The sequence below is a fragment of the Crotalus tigris genome, unplaced genomic scaffold (assembly GCF_016545835.1).
Source record: "Crotalus tigris isolate CLP2741 ecotype Arizona unplaced genomic scaffold, ASM1654583v1 scf7180000017536.10889498, whole genome shotgun sequence".
Lineage (NCBI taxonomy): Eukaryota > Metazoa > Chordata > Lepidosauria > Squamata > Viperidae > Crotalus > Crotalus tigris.
Window position 1 is genome coordinate 7,029,815 of NW_024096460.1, and position 22,803 is coordinate 7,052,617.

At 36.7% G+C, this 22,803-nt stretch overlaps 1 protein-coding gene across 7 annotated transcripts in view; it reads right to left on the reverse strand.

Moving 5' to 3' along the window:
* The window catches only part of ADAM12 (ADAM metallopeptidase domain 12), a 281,938-nt gene that overhangs the window by 257,117 nt on the left and 2,018 nt on the right, over nucleotides 1-22,803 (reverse strand). For 5 of the 7 annotated variants that reach the window (XR_005556825.1, XM_039344430.1, XM_039344344.1 and 2 more), the window contains exon 2: nucleotides 2,528-2,661. Coding sequence is in view for 5 of the 7 variants with exons in the window: in XM_039344430.1 (XP_039200364.1) it covers nucleotides 2,528-2,661 (134 nt within the window). In the remaining 2 variants the exon portion in view is untranslated. Of the gene's footprint in view, nucleotides 1-2,527; nucleotides 2,662-9,442; nucleotides 9,489-13,055; nucleotides 13,178-22,803 lie in introns of those variants that run through there. The other 2 variants (XM_039344515.1, XM_039344261.1) reach the window with 2 other exon arrangements.

A 22,803-nucleotide genomic window follows, 5' to 3' on the forward strand; every position in this document is an offset into this window, starting at 1 on the left:
GAGCAAAACTCACTTAAATGTCTCACTTAGCATTGGAAATTGTGGAATCAATTGTGGTCATAATTTGAGGACTATCTGCAAACATATATCTCTGCTGTCATAGATCTAGAGTCTGTTCCACTTTTTTTCAGCTCCAGGTATTATAAGCAAGGCTTTTTTTGTCACAGAACGCCCAGAACAGAGTTCTGGCACCTTTTTTGGATGCAACCTTGTAGGGTAGGCAAGGTGGGTTGTATGACGTGTGTGAGTTCCGGCACCTTTTGTTTTCACAAAAAAAGCACTGATTATAAGCCACCTGGCATGTTCATAACTCTGGTTAATCTTGGATTAGACAGAAATGTTTCTTGAGCTCCCTCCTCTGATTCAACTTCATTTTCGTCAAAGTTAAAAGCTTCATGGCCATACATAGCTACAGTGGAAATAGTGATATTTCTGAATCACCTTCTTCTCAGATTGGTCTAAATCAAACTGGTTCATATTAAAACGCTAGCAGATTAGTTTTTTTATGATAAAAATGTAATAAATCATCATATATGTCCCTTGCTGAATTTCTCACAACAAGAATATTTTGTATTAAATTTGCAGTTTCCAAGGGAATGGGAGCACTATTATTCCATGCCGCTCTCAGTATTAAATCAGCATTTTTATTTAACATTCACCTTGAATTGCAAGCAATTGGAAAGCAAATTAATGTCATGAATGTCATTATCATTCTTCTCTGAAAAATGTTATACCGAAGCTCTTTCAATACTGTATTCATCACTTTTGAAAACCTCTAAAGTACAGCAAAGATGACCATCTGTTTCTAATTAAGCAACCAAAAAATACATTTAGATGGATACTAAATACATAAGATATGTTAGCTTGTTTATAATTCCAGGTGTAAGTCTAAATCTCCTTTAGTAAGCATGTTTTATTTTTCAAAATGGTAAATATTCCTTTTATAGAAAAATAAACTTTAAATATAAACTGATCTGGTTTAAGAAACAAATGAAATGAAGGGTGCCTGTAAAAGCAGAATGTCAATGAATCTAAATGAATTTTTCAAGTGTATTTCTTACATACAGTATGTTACAAATGTGTAAAATGGAAATGGGTTTATATACATCTGAAGAACTTACAAGAGACAGACATTTTATCTATTGTATCCAAAATCTGGTAAACCCAAAGCCCTTAAATCAAGGGTATATTGTACAGTCCATACATATATCCAAACAAATACTACGACTTAGCTTTCAAAAGATGAATCAGTACAAGGGATAATTGTTAGGACTGAAGTCTTCCTGAAAAATCATCTAAACCTGATTGAATACAATGGAATTTATCTCTTACTAAATTATAGATAGGATTGTGCTGCAAGTAATCCTAAGTATTTGTTGTATAAAAATATATATGAGCAAAAAAAAAATGTTTTCAAACGGTTGTAAAACTATAATTCATTATTCAACCAATCTTATTTTCAGTAGGCATTTTATTTGTTCTGGTAATTCCTTCTACTAGAAGGATTGAAGCAAGTAAGACAGCAACACTCTTCAGAAGGGAAAAACTGCTATGTCAAAACAGATCAGGTACTCCTGAAGACCAACAGAGGAATGCAAAATATCTATTGACCTGGAAAAACAGGAGGAAGAGGCTTAAAATATGAATCCTGGAATACAGACTTTTATATAGCTTTTATCTTTTGTGTATGCCAGGGGTCCTCAATCCCCGGGCCATGGCCTATTTGCAATAGGGCTACATGAGTGGCAGGCCAGCATGCATATACACAAAGCTCAACTTGCACGAGCAGTGGGCTGGCACACATGAACAAGTCTCTGGTCTTGTACGCAAGTCGAGCTGTGTGTACATGCACGCGTGTACTGGCTCACCACTCACACGGCCTAGTTCCCCTCTCCCCCACCAGGCCACCAACCTATAAAGATTGGGGACTGCTGGTATATACCATATTATGTCAATATTTTGTGTGTACGAATGACTTTCTTTTTATCTACAATATAAAAAGAGAATAATTCTAAATGCATCATGTCTGTGTGCCTTTTGCTGAGAAGCTAGATATACAAGGTCATCTGGAGAGATTCTGCCACATCTGTGCAAAGCCTGTTAATTGGTTAACAAATAATAAAACAAAATATATTAACATCTTATATGGTTTTCCACCTCAAATCAGAATGCACTTTTACTTGGGCAAGTTAAAAGCCCACAATTTCTAACCAAAACTATGAGCCAACGTAAGAAATTATTCTCCTGAACAGTTTTCTGAGGAAAAATAAAAGTATCTGTGATCACATCCCGAAAGTAAGGAATTTGATTCTGCACAGTGACAGATAATATATGTTTAGCTTCAACCTGAGAAAACTCTAATGTATTCGATTTCCTTAGGTTGCCCACCCAAAATTGTAGAGTGCTTCAGTTTGGGGAAAGAAGAGATAAATATTGCTTCAGATTAAAAAAAGATTTAGTCCTATATACCCCTGTACTATAATCCATGAAATGATGCTACAAAAAGAATAGCTGAAACACAACTTACCTGTTCATAAAGATTCTTTATTGGTTTCCACTGTTTACCACTCAAAAGATAAGGGATGGTTATGTGGTAGTGTTCTAGTTGTTCTCTTTGAATCCATTGCCTAGGGAATTCCAGTTTACTTTCAGCAGTTTCTCCTAGTATAATTTAAAAAAAAAAATAAACGTTAATGAAGAACTGGCATCAGTAGTACAGCAATTTAAACTATTGCTAAGTAAATCAGAAAGTATAACATAAACCAATACACAAAAGTGATTAAAATACATATCAGAATAAGCTTTTAGATGTCTTACATTGTGTTATGTTTTATATATTTTGGTTGAAAGTTGCAGTGATTCCACTTTGAAAGCACAAATAGGGCGAACATATGGGGAAAAGGGTAGTGATTCACTTGTGATAGAACAACAAAGCAACAGATCCTCTTTTTTGTTATTCTTCTGATCCATTGACTTCTTACATTATGTTTTTGGACACAATTTTGGAAGATTACTGTATTTGATAGAGATTACTTTTAAGTGGCTTACTATTTGAAAGAGTCTCCAATCCAAGTCCAACTTAACAATGAAGAAGCATTCAGAAGGAAGAGCATAGGTACTGATATAATCCATAATGTCCAACATATGACAATATTTTTTTCTCCCACATTACTGCAATTGAAATAGCCAGGTTTGAACTTAAAAATTTTTCTATTTAATTTGTGTAAGCTGAACTCAATTCTTTAGAAAGTGAAAATTTTGTTTAAAATATCTCAGAACTTGAAATAATTCTTAAAATATTCACAGCGGTTAAGAGTTGAAGACACTGTGTAGTAGTACTTTTGCTCCTCCTTCGTGGGGCAATTTGTCAGTTGTTGTTGTTAGTTGCAAAGTCGTGTCTGACCCATCGCGAACCCATGGACAACATTCCTCCAGGCCTTCCTGTCCTCTACCATCTTCTGGAGTCCATTTAAGCTCACGCCTACTGCTTCAGTGACTCCATCCAGCCACCTCATTCTCTGTCGTCCCATTCTTCTATTATCCTCAATCTTTCCCAGCATTAGGCTCTTCTCCAGTGAGTCCTTTCTTCTCTTTGGTGGCCAACTAATGAGTTTCAACTTCAGGATCTGGCCTTCTAAAGAGCAGTCAGGGTTGATCTCCTCTAGGACTGACCGGTTTGATCGCCTTGCAGTCCAGGGGACTTGCAGGAGTCTTCTCCAGCACCATAGTTCAAAGGCCTCAAATCTTTGGCGCTCAGCCTTATGGTCCAACTTTCACAGCCATACATTGCAACTGGGAAAACCATGGCCTCGACTATACATACTTTTGTTGGCAGGGTGATGTCTCTGCTTTTTCATATGCTGTCTAGATTTGCCATAGCTTTCCTCCCCAGAAGCGTCTTTTTATTTCATGGCTGCAGTCCCCATCTGCGGTGATCTTGGAGTCCAGGAAGATAAAATCTGTCACTACCTCCATTTCTTCCCCATCTATTTGCCAGGAATTGAGAGGGCCGGAGGCCATGATCTAGGTTTTCTTAATGTTGAGTTTCAAGCCAACTTTTGCACTCTCCTTCTTCACCCGCATCAAGAGGCTCTTTAGTTCCTCTTCACTTTCTACCATTAGAGTGGTATCATCTGCATATCTTAGGTTGTTGATATTTCACCCGGCAATTTCTCCTGGCAATTTGTCAGTGGCTAAGGGCAAAAAGAGATTAGCCAGCCATCCCTCTTTTTTTGGGGGGGGCTGCACAATTCTGTTCTCCAATATCTACATTAAGCTTCTTGGAAAAGTCATCCGTTCAGTTTGAGGTTTAGTATCAGTATGTTGATGATATCCAATTATACACTGCTAACCTGGGTCACATAGGAGAGGGTGTAAATGAATGAAATAAGCTGAAATTGAACTTAGCTAAAGCTAAATGAAGTTATTGTTTGTCTATCAGAACTTCCTGATATCACCACTTATGTTTCTTGATGGGATGTCACTGCCTTGAAGGAGCAAGCTTGTGACTTGTAGTCCTTCTAGATTCAGAACTACTGCTAGATGGACAAGTGGAGGATATGACCACTGAATCTTTTGCCAGTTTCATCTGGTGTACCAATTGCAAACTTAATGGAAGAGGAGGATGTCATAACTCATGCTGTCATCACCACTCATCTGGATTAATGAAATTCAATCAGCACTTGGGATTGCCTTAGAGGCAATCAAGAATCTTCAATTACTCCAGAATGCAGCAGGCCAAATGTTGGCAGATACTCACTTACACACTGGGCAATAATGTCACATCTATGCCCTGAGCATAGCAGAGACAGCAAAATTAACCTATTTGATTAGGGAAAGATGAATTTATCATTTACAGGAAAGTCTTACAAACCTTTTGTTGAAAATAAGGGAAAAATGTGATTTGGGGGTTTGAAGATTAGAAAGGGTAGCTTATGGAAGATTAGAAAGGGTAGAAGAAGGAAATTATGATGTAACTTTAGAAAGAGGAGGGAACACAGAAATGAGGAGGGAACACAGTGTGAAGAAGATCAGAGATCACTTTATCATTTTTTGGTTTCTTTTTCTTTCTTTTTCTTTTCTACTTTCTTTTTCACTATTTACCATTTTTCTTTGTTATACTTAATTTCTTTTATGCTTTTTACCTCATTAAAAATTTCTTCAATAAAATTATTTTTTTAAAAAGAGAATTCTTTGCCCTCTGAAATTCAATCAGCATGTATTAGATTTTAGAAAATTATTTAAAGCATAATTAAGGAGACTTTTGATTTTTAAATAACACCATCTTTTTTTCTTTTTGGTTGTTTCTATGATATTTACTTAAGTTTTCCCTTTCTTATGGCATTTTATAATTGCTTATAGTGTTATACCATGTATGTTTTAGTGGCATGATTGTATTCCCTTGATAATCACTTAATTAAAATAGGTAAAGCAAATAAAAATAAATGTAAAAGTTTTATCATGTTTCATAGTCGCTCATTTAAAAGAATGTGTAGAGTATGTAAAAATGATAATGGGCTCCCAAGAAAGTACCATTTCTATGAATCAATCCCTCAAATACAGAGACACAAATATATACACACAAACATATGGCAGAAATACTACTTCCGGCCTGATCTTGCTTAGCTTTTAAAGATCAGCCAGCAAAGATACTGATTCATTCAAATGGGCATAAGCTCTGTAAGTACTCAGGTTTATTGGCCAGATTCTAAGAAAAGACTACTGTCTCAGATAAAGATCTATCCAGCCCAGCATTGTGTTGCCATGGTGACCAAACACATGCCTATGGTAAACCGATAAGCACCTTCCTGCTCATTTTTACCAACAACTGCCATTAGGAAACATAATGCCTTGAATAGAGAAGCTAATGTATAGCCACCACTGTTACAAATTAATATTCCCTAGGGGGCCCATGAGAGCTTCAAGCAACTGTGAACTGTTTGTGTATAAATCTCAAGCATCAAAATAGTCCTACATGTGGTGAGTATATGCAATTCATTACTTTTTAGAAGTACACAAACATCCACCACCAACTTCTACCCCATCAGTTTATAAAGAATTCCATTACATCAATTGTTTAGTTGAGTCACTAAAGGATGACATTTGCTTGTGCATTATTAATTCAGCAATGAAGATCTGCCCAAATCATATGTCAGCTATTCTTAGGATAGAAAAGTGCCTTGCACTGTAATTAAGGCAGATTCTTTGTTGTCAGGCAATAAATTAGATTTTACTTGCACAAGAATCAATTTTTTATTTGTAAATCATAACGTTAGGTTTCCTGTAGAAAACTTAACCTATAAGCCAGACAGAAAACATTTTCAGAAAAAGTTAATTAAACTGAAAACCAAATTTCCCAAAAAACATACAAATTAAATAAATTATAACAGTAGTTTTTAACATAACCTAGAAATATATCTGAAAACAGAAGTTGACAGGATATATGAGAACAATGATATTTATATGAGACAAGGAAATATGCCAATGTGAAATAAAGGTTGTGAAGCCAAAATGCATAAAGAAATACAGAAAGAAGATACATCAAGTAGACAGAACAATAAAACCAAGTAGCAAACAAAATTCATGACAACTGAATAAAAAATGTATGGGGGAATATAGATGTCAAAGCAAAAAGAATAAAGAACAGGCTCTGCAGTTTAAGCCATTCTGAATGTAGCCTTATTTTTATATACATATTTGTAGAATTTAATTCAGAAAAGACATGTTTTCAAATTCACATATTACAATAAATTATGGCATTCTTCAAACATGATAAAAACAAGCCATAAAAATCTAGTTAAAACATAATGCTAGGCAATATAACCATCTACTATAAATGATATCACAATACAGTAATGCTGTCAATTCATTTTGCTAATCCAAACCCAAACAACCTATATAATGGACCAATAGATCCACTGTTTATCTGTCAAACCACTCAACAATCCCAGTATTGCTGGATTGCCATTTTTAGCATGACGTATCTGTAATGTTTCAAATTTCTATGGATATGCATGTTGTTGACTTTTTATAGATAATTGTCAATCTCTAGCTTTTCAAAATGGGTAATAAAAGAAAAGCTTAAGATAACATATTTATGACTAAGGCTGATAAACATAAGCAATAAGTCAAGAAAATATGATAAATGTTATATTTTTTGCCCAATCCAGCCTTATTAAAAATGAATTCATTTAACATGCTATTACAAGCCTTAAATTACAAAAATGTGTTGAAAATACCAGAATGAAACTTAACAAATACAACTGCACAATTATTCAGTTAGGAAACAAGACATCAAGTGCTCAACTATAAAATGGATCTCACCTGGCTAGATAGTGGAAATGTAAATTTTTCACTGTGAAAATAATAATAATTATTATTATTATTATTATTATTGTTATTATTAAAAAAACTTGGAAGGGACTTGGAGGTCATCTAGTCCAATCCCCTGCTCAGGCAGGAAACCCTATATCATTTCGGATAAATGGCTGTCCAGTCTCTTCTTAAAAACTTCCAGTGTTGGAGCATTCACAGTTTCTGGAGGCAGGTTGTTCCACTGGTTAATTGTTCTAACTGTCAGGAAGTTTCTCCTTAGTTCTAGGCTGCTTCTCTCCTTGATTAGTTTTCATCCGTTGCTTCTTGTCTTGCCCTCTGGGGCTTTGGAGAATAGCTTGACTCTCTCTTCTTTGTGGCAGCCCCTGATATATTGGAATGCTGCTATCATGTCCTCCCTCGTCCTTCTCTTCATTAAACTAGACTTACCCAATTCCAGCAACCGTTCCTTATATGCTTTAGCCTCCAGTCCCCTAATCATCTTTGTTGCTCTTCTCTGTACTGTTTCTAGAATCTCAACTTTTTTACATCGCAGTGACCAAAACTGAATACCGTATTCCAAGTGTGGCCTTACCAAGGCATTGTAAAGTGGTATTAACACTTCATGTGATCTTGATTCTATCCCTCTGTTAATGCAGCCTAGCTAGCACTGTGTTGGCCTTTTTGGCAGCTGCAGCACACTGCTGGCTCATATTTAAGTGATTGGAATAAGTTGCAAATTGATAATGATCTGAAGGATTGAAGGGAAATAATGCTATTTTAGGCAGCATCAACACTAGTATCAAAGTAATGGGAAAGAGCAATTTCACTTTATTCTACACTGACCACATCCTAATTTTGAGTACTGTCCACTCTGAGCACCACGCTTCAAGAAGGATGCAGAAAAATCAGAATAGGTTCAGAGAAGGACAATAACCAGGGGCTAGAAACATTGGAGAAAAGAAGAATATGTAGTCTCGAAAATAGAAAGCCAAGGAAGATATGACAGCATTCTTGAAATACTGAGAGGATGTTATATCACAGAGAGTCAAGATCCATTTTCTGTCATTCCAGAATGCAGGATACTGTATGTAATAATGGGTTTCAATGCCAGAAAGTTAGATCCTAGGGAGGAAAAATTCTAACAGTAATAGCATATTCACAGGGAACCAATTATTCAGAAAGATGGTGGCCTTCTCTTTATTGGATACTCAAGCTGAGGCTAGATAGCCATCTATCTTGGATACTTTGATTTGGATTCCAGTACACAGCTGGAATTAGATCTGATAGCCCAAGCAGCTTCTTCCAGCTTAATGATTCTAGTGAAAGTTGACAGTCTCTCTTTTGTCACAAGTCATCTGTGTGTAAATGGAATTGTGAAGAAATGCTTTTAAGGACACATCTTGTATAAATGTTCATGTTCAAAATCTTTCAAAGGAATTAAATCAAAATTAGAGGAAAACATAGAAGTATAAAACATGGTTCTATAAAACACCAAGCAGCATTTACACCATGTTTCTGAACCTCATAGCTGTTCTGAAGGTAGGGTTTTTTAAAGAGGGGCATTAGGAGAACAGAGGTTTCCCAGTAGGTACAATTCTATATTTAATATTCTCAGCAGGAGCTCCTTCTCTCTCTGTAGAGTCAGGGAGATGGCATTAGTAGAGATATAAGTAGTCCTCAACTTATCACACCAGCTGGGAATGAAATTTCCATCATAAGTTAGTACTGCTATAAGTCATCATGTCACCAGATTCATTTTAGGACCATTTTTGCTATGTTTGTATGTTGAGTCACCATGGTTGTAAGTTGAGTCATGCAAGTTCTTCTGGAAACCAACAGAAATATTGCAAATCATGATCACATGACTGTGGGATGCTGCAACTGATCATAAATGCATGCCAGTTGCCAAGCTCCTGAATTGTGAACACATGAGTGCAAGAGCAGGGTGACAGACAGGGTGACTTTTTGGGAAGCCATTGTTAATTAAGTGAACGGTTGTATGTTGAAGATTACCTGTTTGCAAGAATCATTACCAAGGCAAAGCTAAAATTCTAAAATTGAAGCTTGTTTTTTTATATTGTAAATACAGAAAAAGATAACATTTTAGAAGTGACTCAGGCAGACATACCTCCGATATGCGGATGATATACCATTTGCAGAAAGCAAAAGAAGATCTGGAGTGGCTAATCCTCAGTGTGAAAGATAAACGTGAAAAATTTGGATTGTACCTTAACATCAAGAAAACAAAGATAATGATGACTGCAAAGAACATACAAGTCAAAGTGCTAATTGACAATAGCCCACTGAAACAGTAAAGGAATTCATCGTCTTGGGCTCTAAAATTAACCAACGTGGTGACTGCAGCCATGAGATCAAAATGCAACATAGCCCTTGGAAGGACTGCAATGTCTGGCATGAATAACATCTGGAAAAGTAAAGATATCAGTCTAACAACCATATACAGATTAGTCAAGACAATATTTTTTTCCAGTTGCTACGTTTGGCTGCAAAACATAGACTCTGGAAAAGGCAAATAGGAAGGAGAAGGCTGGATGCCTCTGAATTATGGTGCTGGAGATGACTATAATGTATCCCATGCAAAAATCACAAACAAGGAAGTCCTAGACCAAATCTCACCAAAAATACCATTCAAAGCAAGATTGCCAAACAAAGGCTAATATACTTTGGCCATGTCATGCAAGCGGACTCACTTGAAAAGTCAATCATACTGGGAGTGATCAACGGAAAAGGAAGAAGGGGTCATCCTAGCACCTAATGGCTAGACACTATAAAGAACGACACCGGGATGACTATGGTGGATCTGAAGAGGTGCAAGACAGAGGGGCATGGAGAGTGCTGATCCATAGGGTAGCAGAGAGTCGGACACGACAGAATGGCTGACGACGATGACAGGCAGACATTTCCCTAATTCACCATTATAAGAAGTGGGAGGATGTACAGCACAATCAAACTTGTAAGATTCTCTTTATAGTCAATTTCCATAGAAGCAGTTTGAGTCTTTCTGTACCTAATAGGGCAGACATTCACTTTAGAAGAACCTATCCATTGTGGGGAGATGGGTGTAATCCTATATAAGGATATTTAAATTTGAAGAGATTGTTCAGTTTTCCCACCACTACTGCAAATCTGTTTGGGCAAGCCATTATAACAAAAGGAATAATTTATTCTTCAGAAAAGAATAATCCAAGATCTAATCATAATTAGATCTAGAACTGCCTGTTAAGAATATACAAATTCAGCATTAGGTCCTTATGTATATGCAAACTCCACAGTTTACAGCTAAAGTTGCTCATTTCTCTCTCAAAAATGTATTAACATATTCCTCATTTTCTTGAAACCTTAAGTTCTATTTTGTTCCTTTATCTCTTTTGGTTCTCTATAAAATCAACACTCTTGTAAAAATGTGTTAAGAATGTTAAAAATTAACTACATCTTTTGATGGGCCTGAACATGTAAGAGCAGCTAAAGGAATCCATGTATTTCTGAATGTAATGTTCGGTTCCTTCTGCTTCTAATTAAAATGTATCTTCTCTCTAATTTGACAGGGCTGCCAACTTCAAACTGATCTACACAGGGGTTTTCTGCAAATCCATTTGATCTTTTATGTTGCTTAGATTCATGACTTCTTACATAGGACAGATGAGTTCAAACAATTTAGCTAAATAGCCTGCTTAACCAAAAATATAATGTGCAGAGTTCCAATTATATAATTCAAAGAAAATTAACTGTTGCCACTTTGTGAATTACTTCCTCCAGAGTTATAATGTATTGATAAAATAGGTGCCAGAAAGAACTGTGTCTTCCTTCAAATTCTCTACATCTTTTAAAAAGTTACCTTTGACATGTTAACATGAAGATGGTAATTTAGCAGTGCTAAATTGTCTTTCAAAGATGAAAGTTAAAATGATACACTTGTGGTGGCTGATTTCACTTCTTGGTCCACTGAACTCTGAATAACAAAAGCAAACACAACAGTTGGATCTTCTTAATCTCAGCATAATCTCTGTAGCATAACGTTTGGAAGGCTGCAAAACTATATACAATAAAGTGTTTCATTCTGTGAACCATATGACTCCATTAGCCATTCAAGCATATATTTGGCACTTGGTGAAAGAACAGAACTTGTTTAAATCAAGTATTTTGAGCCTGTGTCTTTTAAGACACACTTGATTTGTATATTGATGTAGCATTTCTATAAACTCTTTATTTCTTGCATATTGTCATTGCTTAACTACATGCCAGAATGTGTTGTGCTTCACCATACCTGATATTTTCTAGGGCAAACCCCGTCAAAACATAGGATGACTGTATTAAAGAGATCAAAAATGACTACTTCAGATGCATAGAAACTGTTTTTATACTTTGCTTTCTTTAGTTTGGACTTTTGAACGTGCATCTGTTTTATGAAATAAAGTCAATATATTTTAGAAGTGTGTACACATACATACATGATTTAAAAAAAAACCACAGTATTAACACTGACTTTGAAATCAGGGCACACAGCCACAGCCTACATCATATCACATGGATTTGACAATGCAAATTGCCAGACTGTAAAAAAATACTCTTGAGTCTGATGCACCAAAGAAATATGCAAGAAACATTAGGATAATGGCCAGATTCCTTCAGTACTAAAACAGATGCAATCAATCTGGTGCAAAAGGCTTAGGGCTCTTTCAATATGGGATTTTAAAAACAACTTTTTAACGAATTAATGTAAAATTGAGATTAAATTAGAATCTTGAATTAACCTTCAACTGTGTCAAAAAAGTCTTTTGTTTCATAAAAATATCAGTGTAACACATGAGCAGAATAATCTTATTTCCCAAAGCAGTTGTATACATGAGACCCAATCATTCACATTATCCCATAAATATATACAGAAGGGGTAAGAAAGCCATGCTGTAGGCTATTAGTATAAAATATTCAGAGAGAAGCTAGTAGCATTGCAAAAGCTCAGACTTTTGAATGTTTTTTATCTTGCATTACTTTGTTAAGATACTGACTTGGCTTTCACAATAACTTTGGCAGAAATTCTCAAGTGAAAGAACAATCCAAATTTTAAAAAGAATAGACATGCATCATAAAAGCTGAGAGCTCTGGATGCATTGTTCTTCCTATTAGCATTCTGCTTAGGATGTGAAGGCATGCTTGTATCATGAAAGAAGAGTTTCTGCTTGCTATCTTTCAGAATAAATATATTTCTTTCAACACATACTTCTGGATTTGCAGGATATGCTATTTACAGCCAGCTCAAATATTGCACCACAACACAAATGCAATAGTAGCTATTTTGGACTGAATAGTAGCTCTCATTCAACATTTCACTATAATTATCCCTTCTGAAACTTTACATTTATAACTGAAAAGCAGTTATTGTGCAACATACAAAGCCATAGGCACTTTTTGTGCAACATACAAAGCCATAGGTACTTATAGTGGATAAAAGCCCATAGTCATCTTAAAAATATATTTCATGTTAGCAATATCTTGGTTCTTAAGAAGTTTACAGGGTCAATAGTGCTTGTAGAATGTTGCAATGTACAATGAAAATATACTGAAACATATAAAATACATGAATGCATGGTTAGGTGGTTGGGATCCAAATATTTCTAACTCTTGTAAATACTGATGTCTGGCATTTTGTTTGTTTAATGTGATGTCAAAAAAAATATTGAAAGGATTTTTCATACAGGAACAAGTATCAAATTATATAATACCTCATGAAACCATGCATTCATTTTGAATGCTAGGAGTGAACTCCTGCAATAACCTAATTGGTCATGAAATAGCCATTTTAAAGTTTTTGTCTGGCTTGATTTCCAGGGGAGAAATGCTGAACTGAAGATGGCTCCACCAAAAGAGAATGAGATTGATCTGAAAGTGAATTTAAAAATGACAAATTACAAGAATGATATGGAAAGAGATGCTACATTAGACATAGAAAAGAAACCAATTGTCTTAATAAATGAAAAGGCATATCCAAATAACAAACCAAGAGAGTGACATGGATAATTTTCTTATATTGGATTTACAAAAGATGATTATTAAAGCTTGAAGAATTTTGTGAGAAAGGAGAAAGAAAAAAAATGAAAATAAATCAAGTTTCAGGATACTATATGAACTGACTAAGGACCAGGTTTGTGAAAAATAAAAGGAACATAAAGTTGGTTTATATAATCATGGTTAAAATATGTATGTCGCTATCTCTGGTAACTCTTAATGCAGAGTCCCCCAACCTTTCCAGCTTTGCAGACCGGGAGGGGGGAGGGGAGATGGTTATGTGCGAGTGGCAAGCAAGCAAGCACACGTACACACTTGCTTGCATTTGCATCAGCAGAAAGCATTTGCATCAGCAGAAAGCATTTGCATGATTGGTCCTCCATTTGCACAAGCAGTCCCTGCTGCTCAAGCAAATGGGGATGTGCATGTGCACACGCCCACCCACTACTTCCACGGTCTGGTTCGGAACAACTCAAGGCCCATTAGTGCATCATTGCCGGGGGTTGGGGACCCCTGCCTCAACGGACATTTGCTGATCAGGACTGAATAAGAGATGGGATTATGGGAGGAAGATATCACTTGAAGTTCAACAGAAAGAAATAAGTTACTAAAATTGTTTATATTTGTTTAGATAAAGATTAACTTTTTCTATAGTTCTTTTTTACTTTATATTTTCTTTTCTATACCTTCTATTTTTATTCTTTTATTTTTAAAGTTAGTATTTGTTTTTAATCTTTCCAACTAAAATTTTCTAATACAATTAGTATTAAAAAAATCCTGTAGCCTTTGTAAAAGAAAAATATCTTGAAATGTTAAGTATTTGATGAACATTAGAAACAGTTCTTCTGCCTGTTTCTGTAGCCTTCCCAAAACTTTCTGTATCTTATTAGTAACTTAGTTTTATAGCTATTTTACTTTTAAAAGTGGAATAAAAGCTATGTGACCAAATTTAAGATTGTAAAAGTTTACACATGTCAAATTAACTAAACTCAGGGGGTTCTGACCACTGCTTTGAGCACATATAGTAAAGAAGTGACAAGGCCAATGACAAATTTGTTCCATTTACTTTTTTTGTTTCTATCACTCTGAAAAGGAATGGAGCAAGGCCAGCAGTAGCAGAATTATGCAGCATCCAAGGGAAGACTTCAAATAAGAGTTCTGGGTGAAAAAAAGAAAGGATTTTCTTCCTAGTTAAATGTACATGTCCCAGTGCCAATGCACTGACAGTAATAGTAATCAAAAGCTATCTATCTTTTTTAAGGCCAAAGTTACAGAAAAGGGGCATCTTCTAGGTAACACTGTAAATGTCTGAGGGAAGGATATATTGTTCTTGAAAGGATCTAAACTGTTACATCATGATAAAGAAAAAAAAAGAGCTATGTTGGATCAGACCAGTGTTTCTCAACCTTGACAATTTTAAGGCATGTGGACTTCAACTCCCAGAATTCCACAGCCAGCATTGCTGGCTGTGGAATTCTGGGAGTTGAAGTCCACATGCCTTAAAATTGTCAAGGTTGAGAAACACTGGATCAGACCAAAGAACACATTGATGATACCTATGAAATTCTATAAGACAGACATGAGCACAACAGTATATTTCATTTAGTTCCCCCCAAACACAAAAGCACTCCTAAATTTTACATGACTACAAAAGCTTTCAGTTAAGACTGCATAGATTAATTACTTCTGTGCGAGGTAAAAGATTGTTGATGTTTTTAATACAAAGATTTTAAATTTAAAAATCAAACACAGAATTAGCAAACAGAATTTGTAAACTGCTCAGATTTGTTGGACTACAGCAGCACGTATGCAACAATATTAAATACATGTATATTAAATATAGTATAAAGGGAAAAGTGATGACTGAAAATTGATATTGCTCCAGGAATGTCTTTCAATATATTATATTCAATATATTAACCCTTCTCTATGTCAAGCCTAATAAGATTTACAGATTTTACTCATTTCCAGAGGCTTAATATACAAAGTTTTCTTTTCTTTCATCCAGAATTATTCTTCTCTCCCTTCTAAGTTGGAATGTGAACTAAATCTGAGGATCCTATGGAAACTGTAGCCATCTAACATAGTGGGAGTTCCTGGATGGATAATCTCCCAGTTTTATTCTTCAAATTTTCATATAGCTCTTTCCATTTCTTTCCTAATTGTTCAAAAACTCTGACTAAAAATTATGTTACTATAAGCGACTTAATATGTAACATCAATATGAAGTGTGCACATAAAAATAAAACACACTCAATTATCATGTATATGCATATTTCAACTTTTGTGCATTATTCCAGAATCATTCACTTCACATACAATATGAGATGTGGATATCTTTAAATATTTTAGCTGTATATTCATTATATTTTTCAATCTGTCCCATATTTCTATTTAACCTGTCACTGTTCATGCACAGATGTCATTACATTACATTACTTTTCCCAAGATTAGTCCTTAAGTGCCCAGCTACCAAGTGATAACATAAACACTTCTTCAAACGTCCATTTGTTTTCAGCTCTGTATTAAACATATACATTGCACTGTAGTTTGACAATCTTTAGTTCTGCATATCTTCACAGGAAAACATGCAAAGTAAGGACAGAAAACCTGCCGCATGGCAACTAGCCATCTGGTTCCACAATTTCAAACAAGAGTTAATTCCTTCGCCCTACTAAGTCCCAATTCTTTCTCTCTCATCTCTTGTAAAGTGGTGAATTGAACTGAATTAAATCCATTAAAATTAAACTGATTAAAATAAATAATGAGCTAAATTGGAATTATCTACCAGCATGGTGATGCTTTGGCTATCCTGCCTTTTTCTCCTTTAGGCAAGATGCAAGGCAGTAAGATCTTGTTACTCGATAAATTAATAGATAGATATTAAAGTGGAAGTGTTATACTCACAGAAAGTGACAAAGGCTTGCAAATACATTCAGAGACACTTCAAGATGTACCAAGCTGTGAAAGGATAGAGAATTTACAGAATCCATCATTCCAACAAGTATCTTATATTCCCTGAGGTTATAGAACAGCGGTTCTCAACCTATGGGTCGCGACCCCATTTGGGGTCGATCGACCTCTTTTGTGGGGTCGCCAAACGCGGCGATCCGCCATTTTGTCCCCTCCGGGGGCGCGCCGTGCCTCCGGGGGGCGGTGCCGTGCACGCGCGCCGCGCGTGGGGACGGCGGCGCGCCTCCGGGGTGGCGCCGCGCATGCGCACCGCGCGCGGGGGTTGGTGCTGCACATGCGCGCCGCGCGCGGGGGCCCCGCCCCCGTGCGCGGCCGCACCGCGCATGCGCACAACGTTTGTGTGAAGGGGGTCGCCGTCACACAAACGTTGAGAACCGCTGTTATAGAATGATTGGATATGGACACAAAAAGGAATATCCTAATTATGCCCACAAAGGTGAATGACCTCTGCAGACTGATGAAGATTCATCAATCAGCTACAACAGGGGTGGGGAACTATGGCTCTTTTATGACTTGTGGACTTCATCTCCCAGAATTCCTGAGCCAGTCATGAGAACTGAAGAAAGGAGGTTAGAAATCCCAGCTTCTATTCCACTGAAGATCATCTTAAAAAATTCCTGAATTTCCCTCTCCTTGGCCGATCGCAAGAAGGATTTATTGTTATGTCATGTTTGTGTGATTAAAAGACTAAATATGACATATTTATATTCCTAAAATAAAGCTTTTAAAATTTACTGGTACTCTCCTGATATTGTTGGATGGTATTCAGAGTCATTGGAAATAAAAACCAAACGAACAATAGAAAAGAGACATGGCAAGGCAAAATATTACATGGACAGTACACAAAAAAACTAGGAGGCAAAGCAAATAACAAGACTTGGCCATGTCTCTGAGCAGGAAAGTTGAAAAAAAGAGGGGCTGATTCTGGCTGCATAAGACCAAGCCTTAAGAACAAATGCACACAAAGCCAGAATTGAGAAGACAGCAATAGAAAAATGCCACTTCCGCAACCTAGTTAGCTTCTACAAGAAGACTACACAGACTGACTACAAACAATGGCGTGATAAAGTAGCAACAATGGTATATTGTAATAACTGCAAGAAATGCCATTTGCCTCCTGGCAAAGAATTGGACAAAATAATAGAAAATAAAGAAGCTGAAGTATTTTCTGACTTTAGAATACTAACAGACAGGCACTTGCCACGTAACACTCCAGACATAACAACTGTTGATTAAAAAAAAGTCTGAATTGTAGAGATGGCAGTACTTGAAGACAGCAGAATAGAAAAGAATAAACCTGGAGAAAATCACAAAGACCTACAAACAGAACTAAAATGACTGTGGCAAAAGAAAGCAAAGGTAGTACCATTATTAATATGGATGAATATTAATATCCTCCATGGGTGCAATCCCAAAATATCTGGGACTGAACACAATACGGATTGAAAAAAATCATCATCAGATAGTTGCTTTATAGTAGTAGTAGTAGTAAAGTTGGAAGGGACCTTGGAGGTCATCTAGTCCAACCCCCTGCTCGGGCAGGAAACCCTACACTATTTCGGACAAATGGCTGTCCAGTCTCTTCTTAAAAACTTCCAGGGTTGGAGCATTTACTGCTTCTGGAGGCAAGCTGTTCCACTGATTAATTGTTCTCACTGTCAGGAAGTTTCTCCTTAGTTCTAGGTTGCTTCTCTCCTTGATTAGTTTCCACCCGTTGCTTCTTGTCCTGCCTTCAGGTGCTTTGGAAAATAGCTTAATTCCCTCTTCTTTATGGCAGCCCCTGAGATATTGGAATACTGCTATCATGTCCCCCCTTGTCCTTCTCTTCGTTAAACTAGACATACCCAATTCTCGCAACCGTTCCTTATATGTTTTAGCCTCCAGTCCCCTAATCATCTTTGTTGCTCTTCTCTGTACTCTTTCTAGAGTCTCAACATCTTTTTTACATCGTGGTGACCAAAACTGGATGCAGTATTCCAAGTGTGGCCTTACCAAGGCATTGAAGAGTGGTATTAATACTTCACGTGATCTTGATTCTATCCCTCTGTTAATGCAGCCTAGCACTGTGTTGGCCTTTTTGGCAGCTGCAGCACACTGCTGGCTCATATTTAAGTGATTGTCTACTAGGACTCCGAGGTCCCTCTCACAGTTACTACTATTGAGCATGGTGCCACCTATGCTGTACTTGTGCATTTGGTTTTTCTTGCCTAAATGTAGAACCTTGCTTTTTTCACCGTTGAATTTCATTTTGTTAGTTAGTGCCCAGTGTTCAAGTCTGTCCAGATCCTTCTGTATCTGAAGCCTGTCTTCTGGAGTGTTGGCTATTCCTGCCAGCTTGGTGTCATCTGCAAATTTGATGAGTTCCCCATCTATCCCTTCATCCAAATCGTTGATGAAGATGTTGAAGAGTACTGGGCCCAGAACAGAGCCCTGGGGCACCCCACTACACACTTCCCTCCATATAGATGCAGTTCCATTGAGGACCACTCGCTGAGTACGGCCGGTCAGCCAGCTACGGATCCATCTGGTGGTGGTTCTGTCTACCCCACATTTTTCTATCTTGTCAAGTAGTAGGTTGTGATCTACTTTATCAAATGCCTTACTGAAGTCCAAGTAAATTATGTCCACAGCATTCCTCTGATCCACTAATTTTGTCACTTGGTCAAAGAATGCAATAAGATTTGTCTGGCATGATCTATTTTTGACAAACCCATGTTGGCTTTTAGTAATGACTTTGTTTGCCTCTAGGTGTTCGTTGATTCGTTGTTTGATTATCTTTTCCAGGATCTTCCCAGGTATTGAGGTCAGGCTGATAGGTCTGTAATTTCCTGGATCCATTTTTTTTCCTTTTTTGAGGATGGGAACTACATCAGCTCTTTTCCAGTCCTCTGGTAGTTCCCCTGTGTTCCAGGATCTTTGAAAAATATAGTTCAGTGGCTCCGATATCACATCTGCCAGTTCCTTGAGAACTCTGGGGTGTAATCCATCTGGTCCTGGCGATTTGAACTCATCTAGGCTGGACAGGTGCTCACTAACCATTTTCTTGCCTATCTTAACTTGTGTTTCTGTTTTGTTTTTTATGGCACTATTTTTGATAGGTTGGTCTGTTTTTTCCCTTTGTGTAAAGACAGATGCAAAAAATGAGTTAAATAGTTCTGCTTTCTCCCTGTTGCTTGTCACCTTCTTGCCACTTCCACCCACTAATGGACCAATCATTTCCTTCACTTTTTTCTTGTTTTTTACATGTTGAAAGAAGCTTTTTTTGTTATTTTTGACTTTGGTCGCAAGCCTTAGTTCATTTTGAGCCTTGGCTTTCTTCACTTCATCTTTGCAGGCTCGGGCTATTTGCTGATATTCTGACTTAGTTATGTTCCCCTCTTTCCACTTTCTATACTTGTCCTTTTTATCTTTCAATTTGTCAGAGAGTTCTTTATGCAGCCATGCTGGTTTCTTTTGAGAGCTGTTGTTTTTCCTCTTTGTTGGTATTGTGCTAGACTGTGCTTTTATTATCTCATTTTTCAAAATGGCAGCTTTACTTGGAATAGTTCACATCCTGTTTAACACCATCAAACAACATTTGCCTAACCCAGGTCCTTGGAAGGATTTAATAATGATGATGATGATGATGATGATGATGATGGAAGGGACCTTGGAGGTCATCTAGTTCAACCCCCTGCTCAGGCAGGAAACCCTATACCATTTCAGACAAATGGCTGTCCAGTCTCTTCTTAAAAACTTCCAGTGTTGGAACATTCACCACTTCTGGAGGTAGGTTGTTCCACTGATTAATTGTTCTAACTGTCAGGAAATTTCTCTTTAGTTCTAGGTTGCTTCTCTCTTTGGTTAGTTTCCATCCATTGCTTCTTGTCTTGCCTTCAGGTGCTTTGGGGACTAGGTAGACAAAAATGCAGAATCTAATCTAAACGTCTGTCTGACTATGTGACCGACCATAATAATTCATTGCTTTATGCTTTAGTGCTGTTTAAGGATTTCTAATTCTATAGCAGAAGTCAAACCACTTGTACCCTAAATTTCTAACCATCTTTACAGCCATGATTTCAGGCAAGAAGGTCTACCCAAAATGCCTGCTAGCGCAATTCTACCCTAGCTTTCCTCAGAAGGAGAAAATCAAGTTGGTCAAAATGTCTGGAGATGTTCTAATATTGCTCAGTTTTAAGCACCAGCTAGAGTAGTTTGAACTTGGCCACCCAGGACATTCTCTAGGGAGGAAGATAAAGGCATGTTGAATTTAGGCTGACTCATTGTTGGAGGTGTTCAAGTTGGCCATCATGCAAGAGCAGGAAAGATTCAGCTGTACTGGACATTCCCCAAAGAAAACTACAAGAATGGGAGTTTTTGGCTTTCGCTCTGGCCCTGTAGAAATTGTAGTTTTTCTCCATACCAGTAAGTAAAGAGAATGGTTCCTTCCCTATTTGTTGTATGGAGAATGATGTTAGAGATGGGCCTCAATGGGAGGTATAATATCAGTGGTATCCACTTTTACCTCTTTGAGATAAATGAAAACAGGCTTAGTTTGAAACTAAGTTATGCTCACAGTCCTGTGCAAGGTTTTGTTCCATAGTTCTCTCCCCATATCAGCACAATATATTTTTCGCACAATTTATAACATATACAAGTTAAACCCAACCTTCTTTATGCGCATGAGATGATAGTGCTTCACTCCAGTCCCAATATTCACTTCGTGTTACTTCCAATGTGGCTTGTTCTGTCTTCCAATATTATTATTGTTCATAAGTACTACTTTTTCAATATATCTATACATCTGAATATGTTTGACTAGTAGTATCTGTTCCAGGTTTCAGATTGGATTTAAAAACTCAGAAGTATTCATATCATTCTAAATGAAAACACAGCAAATCACTGAAATCAAGCCTAGACCAGGAATTCAATGAGTACAGCACAACAACAACAAAAACCACACAATGTTAAAAGCACTCCTTAATGTCAGGAGCTCGTAACTGATCTAAAATTCCTATTAACTAATATATTACAAATGCCTGGGAGAATAGTTTGGGAACAAAATCCCAAAGTCAGGACAATTACTATGAAGCCTACTAAGAATTCTATATCATGATTAAGACAGTATTTTAAAGTTCTTAGAAAATTCTACATTTGTTTGTAAGGATATTACTGTAAAGGAAAAGTGCTTCTTCATTGTCATAGTAGACTAGATAAGATTTTACTAAAATTGACTTGTATTTATTTTGATTTTCTATCTTCTTATATTTAAACGTCTCCAAACTACCTTCATAAAACTTAGCCCAGAACAGCAAACAGGTTGATTTTGTTCAATAGCGTGTACTAATTCACTACTACCTTGCAACTAATTATTTCTGCCTCACACAGATTGGTCAGGGTTCAATAGGTCCAGAATCATTAAGCAAAACAAAAATAGTCTTTTTATTATCTGAAAGCCAATGACCTATATATAGCTTGAACTCTTGCAAAAGAGAAATTCACCATCATTCTAATTCTCCATAAAAAGGGAATTGACTTGAACAAGCAACATATTCTAAATCCTTCACCTTCAGACCAATAATCTTCTGCCACAGAGAGAGTATTAAATCTAGTGTGTGTCATACAAGAGAGTTGGAACAATCGCATGCAGCTGTTATGATGGATGTAAAATCCTAAACTGACTTAGATCCAAGAAGCTTAGCAGAAAGGAATGTTTGTTCTCCAAGAAAAAATGCTTGGCTGATTCTGCAACATTAGGAATGAGATAGCTTCTTTCACTTCAGACTGGGCAACATAACTTCTATTTGTCCTGATTATTCAACACAAAACACAAATACTGCAAAAAGGCATTCAGCTGTGGAGGAAGCCTGGACAAAGAATTCCTTGAGATCATAACAATTAAATAGAAAATAGCTGTGCAATTGAAAAATAATTGTTTTACATTTTATAAGTAAAACGTATCTGATATTATTCTCTCTATATTAAAGGAGTATGCCAATTTGCCAATGTGTTTGCATTTTAGACAGCCAGTTCAATTATTGATTAATCTAGACTGAGATGCACATGATTTAACTTTCAATAAGTGCAGTATTTTGGCATACCAGAATAAAAATGTTCCCATTTTTCTAACGTATTTTGTTATTGCATCATATGGCTTGCAAGGAAAAGAAAGAAAAGTGTAGATCAGGGGTGTCAAACTGCCAGCCCGCAGGCCGGACACATCATCTGTAAGCCGTGCCCACCCCATTGCCGGCAATGGCAAAACTGTTCCGATACATCTCGCGACATCACGTGATGTCGTGAGTTTGACATGTCTGGTGTAGATGATGATCACACTAAATCCATTATTTCAGGTTTACAATTAGATCTGATTATCTTATTGGAATAAAAAATAAGAAAAAAAGTTCCTTCTTTCAGTAATTTAGCCTACTTTAAGGACAACAGGATACTTTATACTGGGGAAGAGCTTGTTCCCTAAGTAATTATTTTAAATATAGTCCTATTTTGGGGGAG